Genomic DNA, 25,901 nt, shown 5'->3' on the forward strand with positions numbered 1-25,901 from the left:
GAGGGGCAGTGTTTCTGTACTATCTGACCCCACGGGCTTCATCACAGGCCCAGGGCCACAGCTGGTACATAGCCCAGTATGTAGGACAGGTGTAGAGAGGGGGAAGAAGACTCATCTAACCTAAGTCGGCTGGATTGGGGAGAGGAAAGCAGGATGATCAGACGAAAGCAAATAGCATCATTTCCCCTGGCTCTTGAGAGACTGAACTCTCTGGGATGTGTGCCTAGATTAATTTTTAAAAAATCTCCATCTTTCTTTTTTTTTGCTTTTTAGGTCACACCCGGTCGCTGATGCAGAGGGGTTATTCCCGGCTCATGCACTCAGGAATTACTCCTCACAGTTGCTCGGGGGACCATATGGGGTGCTGGGATTCGAACCTGGGTCAGCCGCGTGCAAGGCAAATGCCCTACCCGCTGTGCTATCACTCCAGCCCCTCCAAAATCTCGATCTTTCAATGAAAGCAGGAGCTGGAAAGAGATGATGGAGACAGAAGCCACAGGAGAAAGATTCCTACTACTTTTTGCATTCGTTTTCCCTTTGCCATCCCTGAACTGTTGGGAAAGTCTTATTTGTTTCTCTTATGTCTAAGCTGTGTACTGAGGAATAAGAAAAAACAAAACAAAACACCCCTAGTCTTTTGGAACTTTTTTGCTCCATTCTGCTCTTATTTCTGTGTTTGAGCACTGAGTGGTGCTCAAGGGTTGTCCTGGTAATCTCCAGGGAACCTGAGGTGCTAGGGATTGAAGTGGTGTGGAGGGCGGTCACCGCATGCAAGCCAAGCGCCACAACCCTTGGACAACGCTCCAGCTCCCTTAGTTTCACTTTTGTACTAAGGAGAGCAGTAACTTTCTTCTAGTCACACACTTTCATGCATTGGGGGAAGGAAAGGTAGAATCACCAGAGAGAAGCTTACCCAAGGGCTCTTTCTCAAAGTCGATCCTGATGGTGCCAGCAATGGCATACGCAATGACTAAGGGTGGGGAGGCTAAATAGTTAGCCCGGGTATTCGGGTGCACTCGACCTTCAAAATTTCTGTTCCCAGACAGCACTCCAACCGCCACAAGGTCTCCCTGTAAAAGGTCAGAGAAAAACCACGTCACAAGGAAAAAGAGGGCCTAGTGTTCTTGTGGCAGAGCATTTACAAAGTTTCCCCACCACGGAGTTGGAGGTGTTTAAGCTGCCCTTTCCCCTGTTGAGGGGTGGCAGAATGGGGGGGATAACATCGGGGGTGGGGGGAGTCCCTGTGGGAAGCTCTCGGGCCAGAAGCAGCAGGGAGATGTGGCTTCTGAGAATACCTGGGCCTGGGGGCAGGTGGGCAAGACCAAACTCGATAGGTAAAGGGAGCGAGTGACAGACACGAACTCCAGAATGCCAAGGTACTGCATGGCTCAGCACCGCAGGGATCCAAAAGACACACAGAAACATCCAACCAATGCAGTTTGGATTGAGAGAAGACGTCTCTGACTTCAAACCCATTTTTTCATCACCAGAAACCACTTGGGAGGCCTTTTCAGTCCAAACTCCCATTGGTTTATGGAGCAGAAACTTTTGCACCCCAAGTCCGTCACGTCCATAACCATCAGGCTCACTTACAACTCTGTGACTCGGGTGCGGGTCCAGTGTAACGGACTAACTGCAAATGGGCAGCTGTGGAAACTCAGGCCTGATGAGGTTCACTTTAACTTGCCAGAGGCTCTAGGGTAATGAATTCTCTCAGTCTCAAAGACCACGCTCCTAGCCAGGTGCCAGGCTCCCAGCATTTGTGCTCACACCTCTTCTGAAAAGAAGCAAGACCCAGGGGCTCCTCCAGAATTACCTGTGTGATGGCCTCGACCACGGGTTCCGGTAAGGGCCCACTGTTGCCAATGCAGGTCATGCAACCATAGCCCACCACGTCAAACCTAGAAAAGCACAAGGCTGGGTCAACTCTCCATGAGCCCAACTGCTGGAAACGTGCCCAGGGAACAATAGTTTAAAGATGATGACATCATAAAGACTGTCTCACACAGTGGTATTTCGATAAAGCGGGCATTCTTGGGAGCATCTGGACCCATGATTTATGAATCCTCGACCATTCTATTAGATTTCCGTCCATAAGTTTCATGTATAAGCAACTTACTTTTTAAAATTTCCAAGGCCAGAGGGGCAGTACAGTGGGTAAGATGCTTGTGGTCCATCTGGGTTTCATCCCGAGCACTCCATATGTCCCCCCACCTCCCACCCAAGCCCTGCCAGGAGTGATCCCTGCACACACAGCCAACAGTAAGCCCTCTGCACCACCAAGGGGGGGCCCAAAACCCCTCCAAAAAATTGTTTTCTTTTGAGTCATAGTCATTTACACTTAGTCTTTGGAGGAAGAGTGAGGAAGGAAGGGAGGAAGGGAAAAGGAAGGGAGGAAGGGAAAAGGAAGGAAGGAAGGAAGGGAGAGAGGGAGGGAGGGAGGGAGGAAGGAAGGAAGGGAGAGAGGGAGGGAGGGAGGGGGAGGGAGAGAAAAAAGAAAAAGAGAAAGAAAAGAAAGAAAGAAAGAAAGAAAGAAAGAAAGAAAGAAAGAAAGAAAGAAAGAAAGAAAGAAAGAAAGAAAGAAAGAAAGAGAAAGAAAGGAAGGAAGGAAGGAAGGAAGGAAGAAAGACAGAAAGAAAGAAAGAAAGAAAAAGAAAGGAAGGAAGAAAGAAAGGAAGAAAGGAAGAAAGAAAGAAAGAAAGAAAGAAAGAAAGAAAGAAAGAAAGAAAGAAAGAAAGAAAGAAAGAAAGAAAGAAAGAAAAGAAAGAAAGAAAAAGAAAGGAAGGAAGAAAGAAAGGAAGGAAGGAAGAAAGGAAGAAAGGAAGAAAGAAAGAAAGAAAGAAAGAAAGAAAGAAAGAAAGAAAGAAAGAAAGAAAGAAAGAAAGAAAGAAAGAAAGAAAGAAAGAAAGAGGGAGGGTAAGAGGGAAGGAGGGAGAAAGCTATGAAAAGGAGGGAGGAGGGGAAGGATGGAAGAGGAAAGCAAGCAAGCTTATCATTTACACATTACTTACTCTTGTGAGTGTTATTATAAAAGAGGCCTAAATGAACTAGAATTTTGAAATCAGATAACATTACTCACCATCTTGCTTTAGTATTTCTATTATATAATCCTTAGCACTTTTGACTTTTATGAGACACACATTATGATAGAGAAAAAAAATCTATCATCGACTGGGAAAACCAGAAAAATTCTGTGAACACGTAACTATTTCAAGTTTTTTCTCTCTCTCTCATCCTGTTGTTCGTAGATTTATTCGAGTGGGCATCAGTAACATCTCTATTCCTCCCAGCCCTGATATTTTAGCAGCCTCTCCTTACTCGTCTTTCCCAAAAATTGGAGGCTCTTTCAGGGTCAGAGGAATGAGACCTATCGTTACTGTTTTTGGCATATCGAATATGCCACGGGTAGCTTGCCAGGCTCTGCCCGCGCAGGCGGGATACTCTCGGTAGCTTGCCAGGAGCTCAGTGGGTAGGACGTTTGCCTTGCACATGGCCGACCAGGTTTGATTCCTCCGTCCTTCTCAGAGAGCCCAGCAAGCTACTGAGAGTGTCCTGCCAACATGGCAGAGCCTGGCAAGCTACCCATGGTGTATTTGATATGCCAAAAACAGTGACAACAAGTCTCACGATGGAGATGTTACTGGTGCCCGCTTGAGCAAATCAATGAACAATGGGACGACAGTGCTACAGCACTACATACCTCAAGTCAAGTTCTACTCATGTTGTTTTGAAAGGCATGACTTCATCTTTTTTCATAGCTAAGTAATATTCTAGTGAGTCTGTATAGGAAAGACTCTTCATTCAGTGATCCACTGATGAGCACTTAGGTTGATTCTATACTTTGGCTATTATAAATACTATTACTACAATCATAAGGGTAAAAAAATATTTTGACAAATGCTTAGGAATGATTGTACTGAATCGAATCGTATGGTATTTTCTTTTTCTTTTTATTTGGAGGTCATTTTTGGTAATGCTCAGGCCTTACTTCTGTCTCTGTGATCAGGAATCACACCTGGAGGGGGTCAGGACACCCCATGTGGTGCCAGGGATTGAACTTGAGTCAACTTCTTGGAAAGCAAGCACCCTACCCATTTTACTATTGCTCTGATCCGTAGATATTGATTTGAAGAAAAACAACTCACCATTCCTAGACTCTTGAAGGCATTAAATTACTAATAATAAGTACAATAATCATTAGTAGATGATAATAAGATAGTAAACATTAATATGACTTATAATGAGGCAATGAAATGTTTTATGAATCATTGAAGGAGTTATAGAAGGAAATGCTCAATTGCTATAGCATTTTATAGTCTTAATCATTTGAATATATTAAATGGGAAAGTAACAATTATTATATTTTTATATGAGTTTTCTATTGCTGCACTGCAAAATACCTCAAACTCAGTAACTTTAGGTACCATACATTTCTCTGTCCTGGTTTATACATGGGTCAGAAGTTTGTGCCTTCTGACCCATGAAGTCACAAACTTTTAAGCTCAAGCCTCTGCTCAGGTTCCAGAGGATCGCAATTAATGTTGGTTGGATTGTGTTCTCCCTGTACTTCAAGTCTTTTTCATTCATGCTGTTGACTGGTCCTTTTGGTTGCAGGGTCTAGGGTCTGCTCTCTTATCCTAAGACCACTTACAATTTCCTTATCTAGTGGCCTTCTCACAAAATTGAAAATTACTTCTTCAAGGCCAACAAGATTCTCTGAGCTCCAGTCTGCAAAGACTGTCATATAACTTGACATGATTATAGAATAACTTACATGCACCATTTCTTTCTTTCTTTTTTTTTTTTTTTGGTTTTGGATTCTGGGCCACACTCGACAGGTGGTGCTCAGGACTTACTAATAGTTCTGTGCTCAGGATCACTCCTGATAGAGCTTGGGGGAAATGCATGGGGGACTGGTGATTGAACTCAGGTTGGCTGCATTTCAAGTTAGGGATCTGAATATTTTTATCCATAGTAAATAAGTGTGTTATTCCCAAGGGCAGACGGCCCACTGCAGAGCCAGTGCTGGCCCATAGTCTAGTCCATGCCTCTGGAATGAAGCCCGCAGCCTCTGGGCCGGTACAGCTTTGCATAAGGGCGCGCTCTTTCACGGTCAGCACCACTGTCAGGGAGGGCCCTCCTCTGCGGGATGGAGGAGCGGAAATCTAGTGACCCAGTGACATCACACAGCACTGTCAGCTTTTTCTTTTTTCCTTCTCTTTGGGTCACACCCGGTGATGCTCAGGAGTTACTCCTGGCTCTGCAACTCAGGAATTACTCCTGCAGTCCTTGGGGTATCATATGGGATGCCAGAGATTGAACCCAGGTCGGCCGCGTGCAAGGCAAACCCCACTGTACTGTCACTCTGGCCCCCACCGTCAGCTCTGACCTGTGACAAGGGGGCCCGGCCAGATAGCATGCCACACCACGCAGGGAAGGCATTGGCAGAGGACACTTCTCTCACCCGAGCTGAGACAGGTACGGCATGACTCCGCTCTCCCGCAGGTAGTAGGTGACCACGCCGCTCCCAGGAGACAGGCTGGTTTTGATGTACGGCTTCACGTTCAGGCCAGCCTCCACGGCTTTCCTGGCCAGCAGCCCTGCAAAGGGGTGAGCACATGTGGTGTGGGCGTCCGCCTCGGGGTCCCACGGGGGGCCGAGAAAGACGACCCAGCACCTGGTTGGGCCTTGTTAGGAAACTCTGCTGCCTATCAGAAGTCAAAGACTTGCTGGCCCTGAGTTACTTCAACAGGAAACGCAGAATCTGCCCCAGAAATGAAGGGAGAGAGGTGAACTTTTTCAGAAAGAGATACACCTAAAACCACAGAGGGGAATAGTACAAGGTGAGTTTTGTTTTTTTCCTGGGCCACACCTGGCAGTGCTCAGGGTTTACTCCCGGCTCTGTGCTCCTGGTGGGTTTAGAGGAACATAAGGGTTTAGAGGAGGGGGTGTCAGGTTGGTCACGGGCAAGGCACATACTTGTTAGTACTGCTAGACTATTGTTCCCGCCCACAATGAGAGTTTTTAATTGGAGACAAGGGACAGTGATCTTTCTAATTCTATTCTATTTGAATGAAAATAATAGTTGAGGACCCAGAGTGGAAGTATAGCAGAGAGGGTATTTGCCTTGCGTGTGGCTGACTTGGTTTTGATCTCCAGCACCTCATATATCCCCCAAGCACTGTCAGGAGTAATTTTTGAGTGTAGAGCCAAGAGTAACTCCTGAGCCTTGCCAGGCATGGCCCAAAAATCAAACAGTGGGGGGTGGAGGGGGGGAGAGAGAGAGAGAGAGAGAGAGAGAGAGAGAGAGAGAGAGAGAGAGAGAGAGAGAGAGAGAGAGAGAGAGAGAGAGAGAGAGAGAGAGAGAGAGAGAGAATTATAATTGAACAAACCTTTTTAAAAGTCATATGAATTGTTTGATAGCTCATAAATAAAACGACGGTCAGTACAGAAGTAAACACTTCATCTGCAGATATTTCTTCAAATGGAAAATCTAAAGTCTACAGACCATGAGACTTCTGGCAAATAGAGTTCATCACAGGAATATTGGGTGCTTTGGGTCAGAGGTGAGTGTAGAAAGAGACAAAAAAACTATACACAAACTTGGGGACTTGTAGAAGGAGATTGGTTTGCTCTAGTTAAGAAAGGCTGAGGGTAATAGCTGAATTTTTAGACAAAGGCATCCCTTATATTCTTATCCACTTCATCAAAGAAAGAAAGAACTCTCATTTATGGGTGAAGCAATAGTACAGAGGGTAGGGAGGGTGGTTGGTTGCCTTGCACGTGGTCAAGCCAGGTTTGATCCCTGGCATCTCACAAGGTCACCATGCACAGCCAGGAGTCATTCCTTCGTGCTGAGTTAGGAATAACCCCTGAGCATCGCTGGTGTGGCCCCCAAACAAAACAAAACAAAAAAGAAATTCTTTGGTCTATGGGCAGGAGAGGAACTCTTGGGGATGATTACAAATTGAAAATTAAAGGCCCCTTATATTAGGGAAATTCTACATATAACATATGCATATAATATTCCATATATGCAAGTAAATATATACTTATCTATAGATGCTTAATATACAGTTCTCTCTACTGGTGCCCTATGCCCTAATTCTCATGCACCTGACAAGGCATCTAAGCAGACTAGATTCTATTGTACAAAAAAATGCCTTTACAGGGGGCTTACAAGGTAATAGGCAAAAAAGTTATTTTTCTTCTAAAGTCTGACACCGAATTCTAGGCTTTGCCACAAATGCATCTTCTCTGCTTTCTTCTATTTGCTTTCTGAGTTACTGGTATAAAGAGAGACGAGCAGCCTTAGACATTCGACTTGGAACACTTTGCTTTGAAAGCTATTTACTGTGCAGCCATTCCTGGGCCAGTGGGTTTCTCCTGCTGGAAAAGACACGGTTCGGAGTCCTCAGTTTTTCATTTATTAGTCTGTAATCTTAAATTTAATGTTTAAACCGAGTATCGTAGATCACAAACCTATCGAGGTGGCTGTTTACAGGTGCAGAGCTGCCATACCAATCCCTCCAGCAGTGTCACCAGATGCCTCCACCATTACCCCGTGGTGCCGTCTCTCCCACCCCCTCAGTTCCCAGTTCTACTGGTCATGCCTCAGGTTTGTTTCCATCGGGGCCTTTCTCAGGGATCTTCCTGTAGGACCTGGTTAAGCCCTTGGGCATCTCCACCTACTTGCCTCTGGGGAAGTCACTTACCTGCCCCTAACATCACGGAAGGGTTGCTGGTGTTCGTGCAGCTAGTAATGGCAGCAATCACCACCGAGCCATGAGCAAGGCTGAATTCGCTGTTATTATAGATGAAAGTCTTGTGGTTGCCATGATGGTTGGGAGCAACCTGAAATCCTTTAAAACCTTGCTAAAAAAGAACAGAAGAAAAAAAAAAAAACAGATGTACATACGCATGTATAGACCTAAGTTCTCATTTAAGAGAAGTACTTTGCTGACTATAAATTTAAGGGCCAAGTAAGTCTTAACAAACCATAAATATTGCAGTAAACGGAGATACCTATGAAAAATCAAAGTTCTTGTTATTCACAAAAGACATTCAATAGAGCAGTCATGACTTTTGAATCTTGCTCAGCATACAACTAATAATTCCTTCCCAACTAAAGCTAAAACTACAATTTCAGGGCACTGGAGTGATAGCACAGCAGGTAGGGCGTTTGCCTTGCACTCGGCCAACCGGGTTCGATTCCCAGCATCCCATATGGTCCTCCGAGCACCATCAGGAGTAATTCCTGAGTGCAGAGCCAGGAGTAACCCCTGTGCATCACTGGGATGGACCCAAAAAAGCAAAAAACAAAACAAAACTATAATTTCAGATCAAAGTTAGTCTAATTAAATGTCAATGGCATTTTTGCACACTTTGATGGATACACACTTAAGGCACTAATTTGACCTAACTGAAGTTTAGGAGGGAAAAGTGCCATTTTGACCAGATGCAACAGAATCATGATTTAAAAAAGGAAAACAAAGCATAGGGATAACCACTTTATATTGTTCTGTTTTATTGCACTTAGCAGATACTGTGTGAGTGTTTTCAAATATTTTATTTTAGTCACAATGATTTATAGTTTTACAACTACACAATAGCCAGTAATAGCCTCAAGCATTTAATATTCCAACTTCACACCTCACACCAGCGTGTCCATTTCCCCTCACCACTGTCTCAGCCTTCCCCGCATCCCAGGGAAAATGGATTATTTTTAAGGTGAGTTTGGTTTTATCTGCAATTTAGTAATAGTTATGTGATTTTTCAAGAAAAATTTAGCTGGATGTCTAAAGAATGGGGACTTTTATTTTACAGATTCACAAATTCACTGTGATGCTAATAATTAAGTAATCACACCTTAAGAGTTTTAATGACTTTGATAGAGGCAAACACTATTGTTTTTTTTTACGAGACCCTACACCAGCTAAAAAGATGGTGGTTAGTAATTTTAGCAACAAAGCATTCCTTAATTAAGGTAGGTACGTTTTAAAGACATAATTAGGTGTGGTGCTGCATACTTAGCACACTACAGTACATTGTAAACATAACTTTTACATGCACCGGGAAACCAAAAAATGTTGTGACTTGCTTTATTGCAGTACTTGCTTTATTGCGGTGCCCCGGAGCCAAACCGCAGTCTGTCTGAGGTCTCACGGTACAGCTGAACATCAGCACAAGACCTGAGCCTCACCCATCACACAGCTGAACCATCCATTTGGAAAACATTTGTTGAAAACCTCTGCACACTAAATGCTATGCTAGGAATCTTCCCAGGTCCAAAGGGGATTTTGACAAAATGCCCATCTTCCAATGAGTTGTTCCGTAAGGAAAACCAGACAGGCAAACGATCTCAAGTACCCTCGGTGTTAAGGACTAAGGAATGCCATCCCGGGATTCCAGACCAAGTGCCATGAAGGTGCCAGTTGGGCAAACGTAACTTTCTGCTCTGGATTCTGGGGTCACACAGGAGGGGAGCTGACAGTCCCGGGAGGCCAGGCAGGTGGGGAAGCACACACAGGTAGGAAACAGCATGAACAAGGTACAAAAGTTGCGAAGGCTGGAGCGAGTTGAGAGAACACCGTGATGAGAGACCCGGGGAACATGGGTTGAGCTGTGTTTACACACTTGAAGGAAGCTGCTTGGCCCATGGTTTTGGGATATAGAAGGAACACCCACAGCATCAGGCATCACAGAGGTTTGTCACCAAATCGGGACAGAGGGATGGGGAAGAATTTTGGGCTCTAAGAAACCAGACAGGGGCCAAAGTGATAGTACAGCGGGGAGGGTGTTTTCCTTGCATGTGGCCAACTGGGGTTTGATCCCTGGCACCCCATATGGATCCCCAAGCATGCCAGGAGTAATCCCTGAGCGCTGACGCCAGGTGTGCCCCCCCAGAAAAAAACAAAAAACAGACATGGCCAGGGTTGGTGGCATCACCCCCTGCCTCTCCTGGACTCTTACCTTAGCTCCAAGGCAGCTCTCAAAGTCCTTTTTCATTTCGGACACGGCGACTTTGTCCTGAGGTCTCTTGGGCCCGCTGCAGCAGGGTACCACTGTTTTCAGATCCAGTTCCACGACCTGTCCACCCAACAGAAAGGCAACCTCAGAACTTATGTTCCCACCAAGACAAAGGTGCCAGCCCTGCCAGAGAACTGCGAAGACCGCAAGAAAAGCCAACGAACTCAATGACCACGTTTTGAAAACAAGAACGTCAATGGTTGCTTCAGCCCGGAGAGAAGGACTTTCCATAGACCCAGAAGGGCGCTGAAGTCAGTTGAGTAAGACAGGCAGCTGACACATCTCAGGAGGACCAGGGAGAGCACTGGAGCTCCCCTCCTTGAGGGAGGTCACCCTCCTTGAGCAGCCTGCATGTTCCTCTTATTGCTCAGGATAGCCTGTGGTGGCTCTGACGGATGACACAAACCTCTGTTCATTTTCTTAATACGATGATTTGGGAAGGATACCACCTTGAAATCATCGGTGCCAGCAAATGGGCCTTTGCCTCATTGAATGTTTCCTTCCCTCCAAGTAACATAGAACAAAACAAAGACCCCCCATATCTAATTCACCCTGCGGCCTTGGTTGCTGAGAAAAATTCACATCCACCTTGTACCCCAGAAAAGGAATGAAGGAAAGTCTCTGGACAAATCAGAACCAAATGAGCGCCTGAATTATCACTAAATTATCACTGAACGGAGACTTGAAAACTCCATTTCTCTTTCCACCTGCAACAACGAAGTGTAGTGGCCAGGAGGAAAGAAGCTATACTATTATTTTGTTACAATTACTTATTTTCTCCAGCTTTTTAATACCCAGATTTTCTCTGCGTGTATGTGGCAGGGTTTCTTTCTTTGTATTTTGGTCTGGGGGCTACACCCAATGTGCTCAGGAGACACTCCTGATGTGTAGCACTATGGGGGTTTGATCTTGGCCTTTCCTTTGCACTCGGCTGTTGCACTCTCTCTCTCTGGCCCCAACACTCCATTTTTCTGTGATGACTTGGCAGCAAATGACTTCCACCCACAACTCCCTCAAAATCACTGCCACCGTCAAAAACCACACACGCCTGAAATCAGTCTTGAAAAAGACACAAGGAATTCTCTTACCTGGGCAAAATCTGGGTCTTGAGAGGAGTCACTGAAATCTCGGAACATTCCCACAGCCTGAAGATATTTTTTAATATGGTTTACTTTCTTTTCATCACGACCTAAATGGGGTATTTTCAAAAGTCATGAAAAACAGGTATTAGAAATCTCCGCTTGCTCCTCTAACACTCCAAGGTGAGATTAACCTCCTGGCTGACATCCTGGGGGTCTTTTTTCAAACCAGAAGTGGATTCCCCTCCTTTCCAGCTGGGTCCCACCAGACTCTATGCATGACACCCTCTACCAGTATCTCAGCAGGCCCCATTCACATCTCCTGAACATCGCAGCTGCACAATTTCTCGACTCATCACACCTCACACAGCTCATACTTATACTTCTTGTTACTGGGGGAAGACCACATGGAAGGAAAAGAGCAACACTCGGCCAAATCCTGCAGAGACTCCTAGGAAAGCCACCTATAGAGATTCACCTTCAGCACCGCGGGAACCAAGCTCAACAAATGACAGTAATCCTCTGGAAGGCTCTACCAGCGCCAAGAGCTCTGTAAACTCTGAGTGACCTTAGTAACCCCGTGTTGAAGATGTCTAATGAGCTCAAAGAAACAATGCCAAAGTACTCTGCAGAGCACAAGAAAGTAGGAGAGCAGAAACGAGAAAAAGAAAAACATTCAGAAATGACAGAGATGGTTGGTGATTGGATGGTGATCTAAAAACTCAACAGAAGGTCTGAGATGCAGAGCTAAGGAAAGGATCAAATAGCTCCAAACTGAGATGGAAGACATCTCTAGAAAAATAACAGAAAATGGGGGGAAAAATCTGATAAGAAACGCGCAGCATATTGTAGAACTATGAAATGAGGAATGATATAAGAGCCACGAGTTAAAGGAATCATAGATAAGACTTTCTCAGAGTTGAGGAGTGCAGGAACCAAGATTGAGGAGGCCAGAAGGGTCCCAGTGAAAACCAGACTCAAACAGGCAAACTTCAAGACACATTGTGATCAGAACGACGAAAGCCAAAGATAGAGACAGAATACTGAAAACAAGATCAAAAAAAGAAACATATAGTGATAGCACAGTGGGTAGGGCGTTTGCCTTGCACACAGCCAACCCAGGTTCGAATCCCAGCATCCCATATGGTCCCCCGAGCACTGCCAGGAGTAATTCCTGAGTGCAGAGCCAGGAGTAACCCCTGTGCATCGCTGGGTGTGACCCAAAAAGCAAAAAAATGAAACATATAAAGGAAAGCTCATAAGACTCATAGAAGATCTATTAAATGAGACAAACAAATAAAAAACCCCAACTTAATGAAATGAAAAGTTAACCAAGAATATTCTTTCAAGCCAGCTTATCATTCAGATTTGAAGGAATGATACAGAATTCCATTGGCACACAACTATTTAGGGAACTCATAGCCTTGAAACTAGCAGGTTTCAAAGACACTCTTCAGCACTTTGTCACTGCGTGTGGCACTCACTCATGCTGCTTAAGTTGCCCCCTGCAAGATGAAGAAAAGTCTGTTTATTCCGAGTGTGCCAAGGGGGTCTTATACTGTTTCAACAACAAATTCATGTTTCATTCATATTGAAAGTTCTGTCTTTTTTCACATCTGTAGATATTTTATTACAATCTTATTAATGCAGATACGTAAGCATTATCTGTAATATTTTCTAACCTAAAGCTGATGTTCTCTTTTTAGGCTAAAACACACTTATCTATAGGATATATTTATTTCATATTTATTTCTAGATGTATTAACACAGAATTAGCCACATTATTAATTTTTAAAACTTATACACCCACAAAAGAAAATTTTGGAAAAATTTTTTTACAATGTTGTAGAATTTCAGGAATTTATTTCTAATCAGCCATATGTGTGTGGGTGTTACCATCTCCAGTTAAAATTGTTTTTTCTCTCATATGTGGGATATAAAGAAACACAGTAAGAGAAAGATATAAAGAAACATAGTAAGAGAACAACAAATAGACAAAGTCTTTGGAATGTGGAATTTTGTCTATAGATCTGAGCTTACAAGGGGCTGGGGGTATTTTTGGGAGGGGTTTTTGGGACACAAGTCGAGGAAGGAGGTGATGCTTCACCTTAGTGATGGAATGATGCATGCATGGAAAAGTATAATGAATAATATAGTAAATCCTGTCACTGTCATTCCATTGCTCATCGATTTGCTCGAGTGGGCACCAGTAACGTCTCCATTGTGAAACTTGTTGTTACTGCTTTGGGCATATCGAATATGCCATGGGTAGCTTGCCAGGCTCTGCCATGTGGGCGAGATACTCTCGGTAGCTTGCCAGGCTCTCCGAGGGGCGGAGGAATCGAACCCGGGTCAACCACATGCAAGGCGAATGCCCTACCCGCTGTCCTGGTACCTCAATAAAAACAGCCAAAACACAACAATGACACTGTTGTCCTGTTGTTCATCGATTTGCTTGAGCAAGCACCAGTAACGTCTCCACTGTGAGACTTGTTGTTACTGTTTTTGGCATATCGAATACACCATGGGGAGCTTGCCAGGCTGTGCCATGCAGGTGGGATCCTCTTGGTAGCTTGCCAGGCTCTCCGAGAGGGACAGAGGAATCGGACCCGGATCAGCCGCGTGCAAGGCAACCGCCCTACCCGCTGTGCTATGGCTTCAGTCCAACAGTGACACAGATGTCAGTATTTCTGGATTAAAACAGAGCCCTCATCGGCACTTATATAAATCATATGCATTTGTTTCTACACATGCAATAACTCTTATGATTATTCAATTTTGGGTTCTGTTTTGGGGGCCACACCTGGCGGTACTCCTGGCTTTGTGCTCAGAGGAACATATATGGTGCTGGGGATAGAGCCTGGGCCTATGTGCATGTATGCTGTAGCCCACTGAGATTTATGGCCCCTAGTTGTTCTATTTAAGGTTCATAGACTGGTATTTTAGATGCTACTGCTTAGTAGGGTGTTGGATATTAACCCTAAGTGTTTTAGGCTTCATCAGTGAATTGCCCCTTTTCCTCCTCCCAGCTAAGCTTACAGTGCTCTTGTGAGAGGCCCTAATCCCCAGAGTTTATCTTTAACCTTTCCTTTATGTTTTGCACCTCATTGCCACAGTTCCCCAAGTCAGTCTTGATTATTCACAAGCCAAATTCACAAGCCAAATTTCTGGTCATTCTGGATTGTGTATTTGTAGTGAATTACTTGTTTTTCTATTTCCCCGATAGCCTTTTCATATTTCACTATAGAGCAATGTTCTTTGCTTAAACACCGGAAGCCCGTTAATGCTGTGAAATATATCTACCTCTGGGCATCTGTCATTATTACTTGACTCAGGCTTCAGTGGCTGTAGTTCCTAATACCCCACTATGCGACTGGGATGGACCTGGGGCGAGTGGCAAAGCTATCCCGGCATTGGAAGTCTAGAAGCATAAATACATGGTCTTGATGCAAGCTGTTATGACTTAAGAGACAGGACCTCCCCCATGGGGAAGTACAAGCGGAACTGACCCGAGGACTTAGTCTAGGATTTACAGTAAGAGCCTTGCTTACTCTCAGAGTCCAGAGAACTACGTTTTGGGATCTTTATCTCTTACTGTGTTTACCCAAAAGATTGCTAGTATCGGCAAGAAGTAGAATTAATTGTCTTACTAATTGTTTGATATATATATATATGACAAGAGGGAAAGAGAAAAGCAATAGAGATATTACTGGGAGACTGAGTGTCTCCTTGATTTTTATCTCCCCAGAGAATTGCCTCTGCTGGAATGTTCTACCTCTGTAAATCATCATGCAGTCCCATACCTCTGACCCCTTAGATGTTCTATAAGTATGCTAGCAACGCTGTATTTTCACCATCAGGCTGTGGTCCCTGTCTCTGTGCTGGGGAGGCCTGGGGAGGATGGGAGGCAGCTCTCAGCCACCAAACACACACACACACACACACACACACACACACACACACATATCGCAGCACCCGCACGTCACTTTTATGAACTCACAGTAGGGGTCATCAACTGATTTGCTGCTGTTCCCAAAGGAACTATTCTGAAGAAGATTCTGATCTGACCTTCAAGTTGGCCTGACTCCTTTCCTTTCTGGTCAAGGTCCTTAATTCGGAATCCATAGTCTGAGCAAACCGCCAGTGTGTCCCTATATATCTGCCTTCACTGGCCCATCCCTCTCCGCAGTCCATATCCTTCTTAAAGTAACGTTTTCCCTCAGTGTCCCCTCACAAACCACTGGCTAGAAACACTTCCTGTGTGCCCAGCTCTGTGGGCTAAACATCTAAAACGTATTATCTCACTCTCTAAACCTTTATCAGGCCGTAGGAGACAAGGATGTTATTATGCTCCTTTATGGATGAGGAAATAGTGACTCAATGAGATTAAGTAACTTTCCCAGGGAACGCAGCCAGCAAATGGCCCAACCAGGATCTTGAACACAAGCTTGACTCCCAAGTGCAAAGTCTTCACTCCCCCAGCGGCCTCAGTAGGAACATGACGCTGCACAAGTGCTGGCTGATTCTTATCTAGACCCTGACCACCGGAGATAAAGCGCGTGAAGGAATGTCCACTGGATGAGGAGTCCACCTACCTCTAGCCCCAGGCTCAATATGTCAGCAATACGCTTTCTTGTTTTTATTTTTTCTTCTGGCAGAGCTAGGGATTGAACCCAGGATTTCTCACGTGCTAAGGCCAGTGCTCTACCACTGAGTTGTATCCTGGGCCCCTTGGCCTGTTTGTTGGAACTGAGTCGGAAAGTCCCTTGGCTTGCAGCATTCTGTCACTAACCTGCCTTAAGCTTCAGTCCTGAGCCGTAGCCTGTAGCCACTGCTACGCCTCGGGCCATCCTCACAAGAAAGCAAGGGAGACACTTGCCTCCCTGGCTTGAAAGGACTCTATGTCACAGAAGCCATATACCTCAGCGAACTGCTGCTACAAACTTGGGAAAGATCACGGTCACTGTCACTGTCATCCTGTTGCGCATCAATTTGCTCGAGCGGGCACCAGTAACGTCTCCATTTTGAGACTTGTTACTGTTTTTGGCACATTAAATATGCCTTGGGTTAGCTTGCTAGGCTCTGCTGTGCAGGGGGAAGATCACTAAGAAGTTTAATGGGCACCTCTGGAGTCACAGAGCCTAATTTTAGCACAGGATATAGTGTGTAGCTGTCCCCGCCCCACACCTCACCATACATTCCTTTCTTTATTCTTGTCCAGGGTGAGTCCCTTATTTATGGATTCAGTATTTTCATTCCTTTATCTTTCTTCCTTTAAATCCTCCAGGGAAGGGAGGGACTTACTAATTAATCAGAGCAGGCATGATTGTGTTCAATTAAAACATTGAAAAAAAAAATGCGTTCATCAGGGCCAGAGTGACAGAGCAGCAGGTAGGGTGTTATGCTTTGCATGTGACCAAGCTGGGTTCAGCTCCTGCACCCCATAAGGTCCCCCTGAACATGTTCTCTAAACATAATACAAGGAGTCGGTCCTGGGACCTCTGGGTGTGGCTCATAAACAAAACAAAACCCCCCAAAAAAATAGAGAAACACTGGCCACTGGAACTATGTGATGGAACCAGTTCAATACAAACATACAAGGTGAATGAGAAGGTCCCCGCCTCTCTGTTCTTTCTCCTTACTTAGCCATAGTCGTAGTTTTAGGAAATAATGGAGCCCTCCAAATCTGTCAGATAATACAGTAGTCTTTCATGTTAGCATCTAGAACACTTAGAATAAAATCCTAACTGCCCACCATGGCCACCAAGTGCCTGTGTGGACCTGGTCTCCACCAACCTGTGAACTCAACCCAGTGCAGGGCTGCACAAGCTCTGTGACACCCAGAGCCTGTTCTCCTCAGGGGACTCTGCCTCTCTGGCTTCCTGGAAAACATCTCTTTTTCCTCCACCATTGCCCAGAACTTGTCCTCTTATCCCAGACATCTCCTCAAATTTTGCTTCTATCAGAACTTTCTAACCTCTGCTTCCGCCCTATGCATAAATTGCACTGTTTAGGCAACTATGGTTACCTCCCATCTCTTTTTTTCATCATCTTCTAAATGCGCATATGATACCATATATCACGGTTTCGATAGCCTCTGTCTCCCTCACTCGAATCAGAGTGGCATGAGGGCGGAGGCCATTTTGTTCATTGTTTCTGATGTAGAATCTAGATCAGTTCTTTAAAAAAATTAATCTGAGGGTCAGGGCGATAGCGGACAGGGCTGGGCACATGCTGGGTTTATGCTCCGAGGCCAAATCTGATTCCTGCAGAGCACGGCCCCCGCTCCCCTGCACCGCCAGGCCTCGGACCCAAACATCAGCCGGCAGGCCAGACCCCACTGGCCAAGGATCACCAGGAGGAAAGCCTCGGCGTCCCAGCACTGCAGGGAGTCAACCCCCGAAATTGCAATTCTAGAAATTTAGAAACAAATCCTTTTTCCACGTTGAAGTCAAATTTCTGGACAACTACATACAGAGGTAAAGGAGCAGTGAAGTGGCCATATGCCTTCACGTTCCGTGTCTCATTCTTGTTCTCAGACAGTCCAGAGTGGGGACTTAGGACCAGGAGTGCCTATCAGGGACTAGGAGGTCCAGCTCTGACCCTCGTTCTTCATTCACTTCTTATTTCCCCTTATCACTTACCCCACCTTGCTGATTCTGCTTTCTCGCCTGTTAATTGATGAATCGGTCAATCTACCTAACGGATATGGGAGAGGATGAGAGCAAGGGCGCAACAGACAGTACCATGCTAGGTACTGTTACTTAGTTATCACTTCTCAGATGGCTGAGTCTGTTCAGTAACTCCTAGTAGAAGGCCACTCTGAACTACTAGGCGTCCATGGGACCCGACCATGTAGCATGTTTACTGCCCACCCTCTTCAATCCCACAGCCCAGAGAGAAAACAACTGTGCATGCATTCTAGTGCATTCTGAGGGACAGAGAGAGGCAGAAGGGAGCGCTCTGACCCTCCACAGTCAGTGAAACTTACCAAGGGCCCCCCTGCCTTCCTGTTCTGCACTTACCTGTCTGCATCAGATACTTGATACTAACTTCATCAACTGGGAAAAATGCAGCGGTTGCTCCATATTCTGGACACATGTTGGCAATTGTCGCTCGGTCAGCAATAGACAACTGGGCCACGCCCAGCCCGAAGAACTCCACAAATTTGCCCACGACCCCAACCTGGCGGAGGTGCTGAGTAGAGCAAGAGAAAAGTTTGAGACTTGAGAGTCCAGATCTGAAATGCAGAACCATCACTCTGTATACACTAGCCTTGGGAGTGAATATAAACAATAAGTTAGCTTCACCTACTTTTTGATTGCATTAAAAAAAGAAAACTTAAAAAAGTAAGGTCAGCTGAATACAATGTGTCATCTTCAAACACAGGTACGGGTCAAATGGAATCAAGGACTGGAGCAATAGCACAGCGGGCAGGGCGTCTGCCTTGCACGCGGTCGACCCAGGTTCAATTCCCAGCATCCCATATGGTCCCCTGAGCCCTGGCAGAGGTAATTCCTGACTGCAGAGCCAGGAGTAACCCCTGTGCATCGCCGGGTTTGTGACCCAAAAAGCAAAAAAAAGAAAAGAGCTTCAGTCTGGCTCCCATATCTTTCTTTCTCACACAAGCCATTAGCCAGTCCCAGCAGTTATGACTGAAGCCAGTTGCACAAAGACAGTTGCAAAACTGTGGACAGTTCTGTAGACAAACTGTTTTGGCTACATGGAACTCTGCCAAATTCTGCAGGCAAACTCTCTATTAGTACTCATTTGAAGAATAATAAATAGTTATAGAAGCTATAGTATTCAAGTAAATCCAAGTTCAAATTCCATAAAAATTCCAAGAAAAACTTTTTTTGGGGGGTTGTTGCTTTTTGGGTCACACCTGCAAGTGTACTCCTGGCTCTGTGCTCAGGGATCACTCCTCAAAGGGCTTGGGAAACCATACAGGGTGCCAGGAATTGAACCCAGGTTGGCTGTGTACAAGGCAAGTGCCATCCTTGTTGTATACAATCTCTTTGGCACGCAAAGAAAAAATTTTAAAAATAAAATCTTTAAGAGCACAGTGGAAGAGCCCCCAAATTATATAACCAGAAAAACATGATTATTTCTAATAATTTTTCTAAAATGAAGCTTCAGAGTATCTTTTTTTCCCGTCTTCTTCTCCTTTTTTTTTTTTGCTTTGCTTTTCCAAAGCAAATGAATCACACACAAAATATTTTTTTTTACAAGGGTCAAATTAAATGGAAAATTCTGTATTTCCAGGTTGGAAAAACATTTGTTCTAATAATGTGACAAAATACAAAGAAGTGAATTTAAAGATGGCTTTTCTTTTACATTTTTCGTAAGAGTTTGTTGCATGCATGTAAAGAACTATGTGAGAAATGTTGCAAAATATAAACATATGCATAGGGAGGCTTTTTTGTTGTTGTTCCAACACCCGTCCCATCACCAGTGTACATTTCCAACCACCAATGTCCCCAGTTTCCCTCCCCCATCCCCTCCCCCCCAACTCTATGGCAGGCATTTTTTTTCTCTCTTTCTCGTTCTCTCTCTCTCTATCCTTTTGGGCATTATGGTTTGCAATAAAATACTGAAAGGTTATCATGTATATCCCTTTACCTACTTTCAGCACTCAGTTCTTAAAACCTCAGGAGAGTGATTATTTCTAGGACTGGGAAGGACAGCTCTTAGCCATAAAGATTACATTTATTTCTTAAAAAATATGTACACAGAGACTTCTGACACAAACATGCCCAAATGTTACCATCTGTTAAGTTTAAGCGGTGGCATATGAGTGTCTTTTTAACTTCTCTCCATCTGAAGTAGTTCACAAAGTTTTAGAGAAAGACTCCCTCATGCAGCAGAATGAAGTCCTGGGTTTAATACCCAACACAACAAGAGGTGGGGGGAGGGGTGGACTCATGCAGCAGAAGAGTAAACTGATTTTTAGTACCATATCCCTCTCATTTGATCTCTCTGCAAGGTCATCAACCTACAGTTTCCTGGCACTTCTAGAGCACAGAGAAGGAAATCAAGGGACCCCGTCACACGCAGACCATCAATACCGTGACTCTCCCAGACCGTGGAAAGGACAGCAGAATATTACCTTAGTGATGGTGAGCACGATGTCTGTGGAGGTGACCAGGGGGTGCGGATTGCCCACTAGCCGGTAGCCGATCACTTGGGGAAGGACCATGCTGATTGGTTGGCCCAGCATGACAGCCTCTGCCTCAATTCCGCCCACACCTGCAAGGACCAGCAGGGTCAAACAAAACTTCGATAGTACCTTCCCATACTTTCTTACCCAGATGAAAAACCAGTTGTTATGTCCTAACTACTGCAGAGGTGAAGTAGGGCTCTATAGAGAATAATCCGTTTTTGTTTTTTTGTCTTTTTTTGTTTTTGTTTTTGGGTCACACCTGGTGATGCACAGGGGTTACTCCTGGCTCTGCACTCAGGAATCACCCCTGACGGTGCTCAGGGGACCATATGGGATGCTGGGAATTGAACCCGGGTCGGCCGCATGCAAGGCAAACGCCCTACCCGCTGTGCTATTGCTCCAGCCCCCCCATCCGTTATTTTTTAATTCCTTCTACCGGATTTTGAGCAAGTGTTTCTCAAGGTGCAGCCTCCCACTGTAACACCCGTCCCCAAATCCCCTGGGTTCTATATCACAGAAAGAATGGAACTCAAGAACGGCCATTTGTTGGTTTGTTTTGGGGGGCCACACCCAGCAATGCTCAGGGATTACTCTTGACACTGTGCTTGGGGATAACTCCTAGTGGTGTCTGGGGGGAGACCACATGATGCCAGTGATTGAACCCAGGCCTCCTGCATGCAAAGCATGTGCAAGGAGCTACCTTTTTGACACCCCCTCATGAGTCTCTGACTTTTTAACACCCCAGATACTTTTAATTATGCATTTTAAATGTCCCTAATACCTTATTTCAAGTCATCCTTCCAAACATTATCATTCAGTACCTACTAGAGGTACTTTTTGGGGAGCTAGAAATGATGACAATGAACACAATTTCCAATACGTGTGTTCATACAAAGTCCTGTTACTGGGATATAATGGTATTCAGGGAAATTTAGGTAGAAGCCCTAGCACTGAATATACAGAATAGAAAGTTGGAAGTACACTTACCCCAACCAAGAACACCCAAGCCATCAATCATGGTCGTGTGTGAATCCGTACCCACGAGGCTGTCTGGGTAATAATACCCATCTTGATCAAACACCACTCTTGCCAAATACTCCAGATTCACTTGGTGGATGATCCCTGATCCCGGGGGAATGATCCGCATGTTGCGGAAAGCCTGAGAGCCCCACTAGGATGAAAAAAATGAAACAAGAACATAAATGCCACATAGATACTTATGAGAACCTTGAAGCACCGGCCCATCACAAGCCTCCTGGGATGAAGAATAAACCAAAGTAACTAAATGTACCTTTAAAAATTCAAATCGTTCTCTATTTCTTTCAAACTCGAGGTCTTGATTCTTCTGTAAACTGTCAGCTCTGTCAAAGAGAAAAATGTACATATTTTTAAGACTTATTATGTTCCTGATCAAATCTATTGATACTGAATAAACAAAATAGCAAATTTAGCTACGGACTTGTTGACTGGAACTGATACCTTCATTCACATAGCAAAGAATAGGTAATCAGCCAAAAAAAAAAAAAAAGAAAACTTATCTGGTGTAAGTGATGCCTACAATAAGTTTAAACAAGTGAGTAGAAAACTTTAAGTTCGGCTCATTCATTCTGGAAATTGGCTTGTATTTGGACCCTTACTTAGTTTTTTCTCCTCTGGAGAAGCCCATGCTCTCTCTTGAACACAAAATTCTCTCTCTCTCTCTCTCTCTCTCTCTCTCTCTCTCACACACACACACACACACACACACACATACACACACACACACACATACACACTCTCTCTCTCTCACTGTAAACTATTTTACTTTAAAAAATTAAGTGAATTCAAGTTACAACTAATTCTAATCACAGTCTGTCTCTCAAAGGCCTGGGAGACAGTACAGAGGGTAGAGTACTGTCCTTGTCCTTGCATGCTGCAGACCCAGGTTCAATTCCCTGGCATCCCACATGCTCCCCTGAGCACACTGCCAGGGGCAATTCCTGAGTGCAGAGCCAGGAGTAAGCCTTCACTTATATAAAAAAGAGAACAGACTCAAAATATTTAGGAAGGGCCAGAGAGATAGTATGGTACTGGGGTTAAGGCACTTGCCTTGCATGTGGTTTATTCAATGCCAAGGTGGGGAGTGATTCCAAACATAGAACTGGAAGTAACTTCAGACCCAAGAGGTGTGAATCCAGACCCCACTCCCACTTCAAAGGAGCCATCTGTGATGACAACAGCAACCCATACATGAACCCTTGTCCCTATACTCCCTTTCATCCATGACCTTGCTATATCACTTCTATAAGTGGCGGGTTTCATGTTTATGTGGGCAAGCAAGAAGCCAGTAGACCGGGAGACACAGAAATTTATAGAATCAAAGTCTCCTGTCTCCTTTCTCCTGGACAGAGAGGTTCAGGAGATTGGCCCCAATTGAGAGTCTATAAAGCCCAGATTACATGTGGAGATTTACTCAGTAAGTCAGTCCACCAGGGATGATGCAGGCAATGGAGGGCATCAAAAAGCTTTTCCAGGATTTTGAAATCCCAAACTATGCTGTTTTGAATCAAGGAAGAACAAGGTAACAGTGATCTGCAGGCTCTGCGCACAGAAGGCACCGATGAACTCTGTGTCATGAATCAACATTGGACAGGAAGGATGGTGAAGTACCAGCATAAAACCCAATCAGACGCCATTCATTATTAACTTAAAACCCAGCCACATGTGGTCTCCTGAGCACCACCAGAGGTAATTCCTGAGTGCACAGGAGTAACCCCTGTGCATTGCTGGGTGTGACCCAAAAAAGAAAAAAAAAACTAGTCAGTTGCTATTCTGTTAGTTGACACTTCCTGGCATGATGAGTAACCATCTGTTATTCTACATGCTTCCCAGTGTTTTCTCATTCGGGCTCCATAATAACACTTTGAACTGGGTGCAAGTAACCTCCACATTTTTCAGAGGTAAAAGTGAGACACAGAAGGCTTAAGATATCTATCTGCTCAGGACTACACAGCCAGTAAATGATAGAACTGCTGCTGAAAATCAAGCAGTCTGACCCCAAAGAGGATGCTTAAACCACCACAACCAGGCTGCCTGCAGGAGCAGATGCAGAAATGGTCATGGGAACAATAGGAACAGCAATATCAAACACCGTAACAATAGTAGGAGCGGACTGGAGTCCGCTATTGTACAGTGGGTAAGGTGCTTGCCTTGCATGTGGCTGACTTAGGTTGGATCCTGGCACCCCATATGGTTCCTGAACCCTGCAAGGAGTGATCCCTAAGCACTGAGCCAGGAGTAAGCCCTGAGCATTGCTAGGTGAGCCCCCCTCCTCCTCAAAAAATAGCAGGAGCTAAATTTCAAGATTGTCTCAATGGACTCTAAATGTTTTACAATCCTCTGATTATCACAGCCATCCCTCACTTGGCCATTACACCTTACCCCAGTGTGCAAAAGATGAAGTCGAGTTTAAGGTTGGGGAGGGTGATGCCTCCCATCGTCTTTTTCCCAATAATTGCTTTAGCTATTCGTGGGCGTTTGTTGTTCCATATGAATTTCAGGATTGCTTGGTCTATTTCTTTGAAGAATTTCATGGGTATCCTTACAGGGATCGCATTGAATTTGTATAGTGCTTTAGGGAGTATTGCCATTTTGACAATGTTAAGTCTTCCTATCCATGACCAGGGAATATTTTTCCATTTCCTCGTGTCTTCTTTTACTTCATGGAGCAGGGTTTTGTAGTTTTTTTTGTAGAGATCCTTAACCTCTTTAGTTAGGCTGATTCTGAGGTACTTGATTTTCTGGGGCACAATTGTGAATGGCATTTTTTTTTATGTCATTTTCCTCTATCTCACTGTTTGCGTATAGGAAGGCCATGGATTTTTGGGTATTGATTTTATAGCCTGCAATTTTACTGTACAAGTCTATTGTTTCTAGGAGTTTTTTAATGGAGGTTTTAGGATTCTCTAGGTATAGAATCATGTCATCTGTGAATAGTGAGAGCTTGATGTTCATCGCAGCACTATTTACGATAGCCAAAATCTGGAAAAAACCCGAGTGCCCAAGAACAGATGACTGGCTAAAGAAACTTTGGTACATCTACACAATGGAATACTATGCAGCTGTCAGAAAAGATGAAGTCATGAACTTTGCATACAAGTGGATCAACATGGAAAGTATCATGCTAAATGAAATGAGTCAGAAAGAGAGAGACAGACATAGAAGAACTGCAATCATCTGCGGAAGATAAAACAACAGAATGGAGGACTAACACCCAGAATAACAGAAATAAGTACCAGATTTGTTCCATGGCTTGGAGACCAGCCTCACATGCTGGGGGAAAGGGCAGCTCAGACAGAGAAGGGAATACCAAGCAAAAATGTGGTGGGACGACCCGTGTGGGATGGGAGAGGCATGCTTGGAGCAGACTATAAACTGAACACATTGGCCACCCAAGACCTCCATTACTAATCACAATGCCCAAAGGGAGAGAGGGAACAGAGGGGAATGCCCTGCCAAAGAGGCGGGGTGGGGTGGGGGATGGGGTGGGAGGGGGTGGGAGGGATGATAGGGTCATGATCGGAGGACGGGCACTGATGGAGGGATACTCAAGCTGTATATGACTGAAACACAAGCAGGAGAATGTATAAACCTGTATCTGTACCCCTACGATATTCATTAATAAAAAAATTAAAATTAAAAAAAAAGATGAAGTTGAGACACAGAAAGAAAAATCTTGTCTAAGGCACTTGTAAATTACAGAACTCTCATCCCAACCCAGTTCTGACTGTCCCTGGGCCTCATTCTTGGACATTCTACTTCCCACCTACCCTCTTCCTTCACTTAGAGACAATGTCCGGGGCCTACTTAATGCCACATACTAGGAACACAGCGGCGCAAATGTAGCACACACACGCTATTTACCTGGACCTCAGTGCCTGCTGAGAGACTGAGACACAGGGGGCCCGGAGATGCTCAGAAAGGGCCACAAACTTAGACCAGGGGTCGGGAGGACCTCCCAAGGAAATAACAGCAATAGAGGCGAAAGGGTGAGAGGGAGCAAATCAGATGGAAAAATGGGCTGGAACACTTGGGAAGCAAAGGACTGGAGGGATTTACTATTTAGTCTATTAAAAAATATGTCCAGAAGCCGAGTGACAGCACAGTGGGGAGGGCATTTACCTTGCATGCAGCCAACCCGGGTTCAACTCCCAGCATCTCATATGGTTCCCCGAGCACTGCCAGGAGTAATTCTGGAGTGCAGAGCCAGGAGAAACACCTGAGCACTGCTGGGTATGGCCCAAAAAGAAAAAAAAAAACCCTCATTAAATATGCTATTTTTTTCTCTTTTCATGTAGATAGTCTCTTAAGTGTTCCATGTCTCATTCAATTCTTGAAGAATCGCTGTCCATAAACTATAATTCTTGAACCTCATGAGGCCCAACACCTGTATATGTTTGGCTTCAAGCAAAGAATAATTTTTTACATTTCCTATGTTTTTAAAGGCTGTGGGGTGGGTGGGAGGGGACATGTCAACTGATATACTCTGTGACCAGCAGAGCCTCCAATGTTTAATACTCTTCATATATACAAGTTCGCTTATCTCTGATGTGGAGAATGAACCATGGTGACTTGGTGCACGTGTCAGACAA

General features: G+C 44.7%; 1 protein-coding gene across 1 annotated transcript in view; it reads right to left on the reverse strand.

Annotated features, from left to right (window-relative positions):
- The window catches only part of ACO1 (aconitase 1), an 81,040-nt gene that overhangs the window by 15,046 nt on the left and 40,093 nt on the right, over positions 1-25,901 (reverse strand). The window contains exons 5-14 of the mRNA XM_055134173.1: positions 21,563-21,632; positions 21,259-21,442; positions 20,218-20,357; positions 18,134-18,305; positions 11,118-11,218; positions 9,973-10,089; positions 7,716-7,875; positions 5,465-5,600; positions 1,817-1,901; positions 914-1,070 (exon numbers count right to left, since the gene is read on the reverse strand). Of these exons, the coding sequence (XP_054990148.1) occupies positions 914-1,070; positions 1,817-1,901; positions 5,465-5,600; positions 7,716-7,875; positions 9,973-10,089; positions 11,118-11,218; positions 18,134-18,305; positions 20,218-20,357; positions 21,259-21,442; positions 21,563-21,632 (1,322 nt within the window). The remainder of the gene's footprint in view (positions 1-913; positions 1,071-1,816; positions 1,902-5,464; positions 5,601-7,715; positions 7,876-9,972; positions 10,090-11,117; positions 11,219-18,133; positions 18,306-20,217; positions 20,358-21,258; positions 21,443-21,562; positions 21,633-25,901) is intronic.

The sequence above is a fragment of the Sorex araneus genome, chromosome 1 (assembly GCF_027595985.1).
Source record: "Sorex araneus isolate mSorAra2 chromosome 1, mSorAra2.pri, whole genome shotgun sequence".
Taxonomy (NCBI): Eukaryota; Metazoa; Chordata; class Mammalia; order Eulipotyphla; family Soricidae; genus Sorex; species Sorex araneus.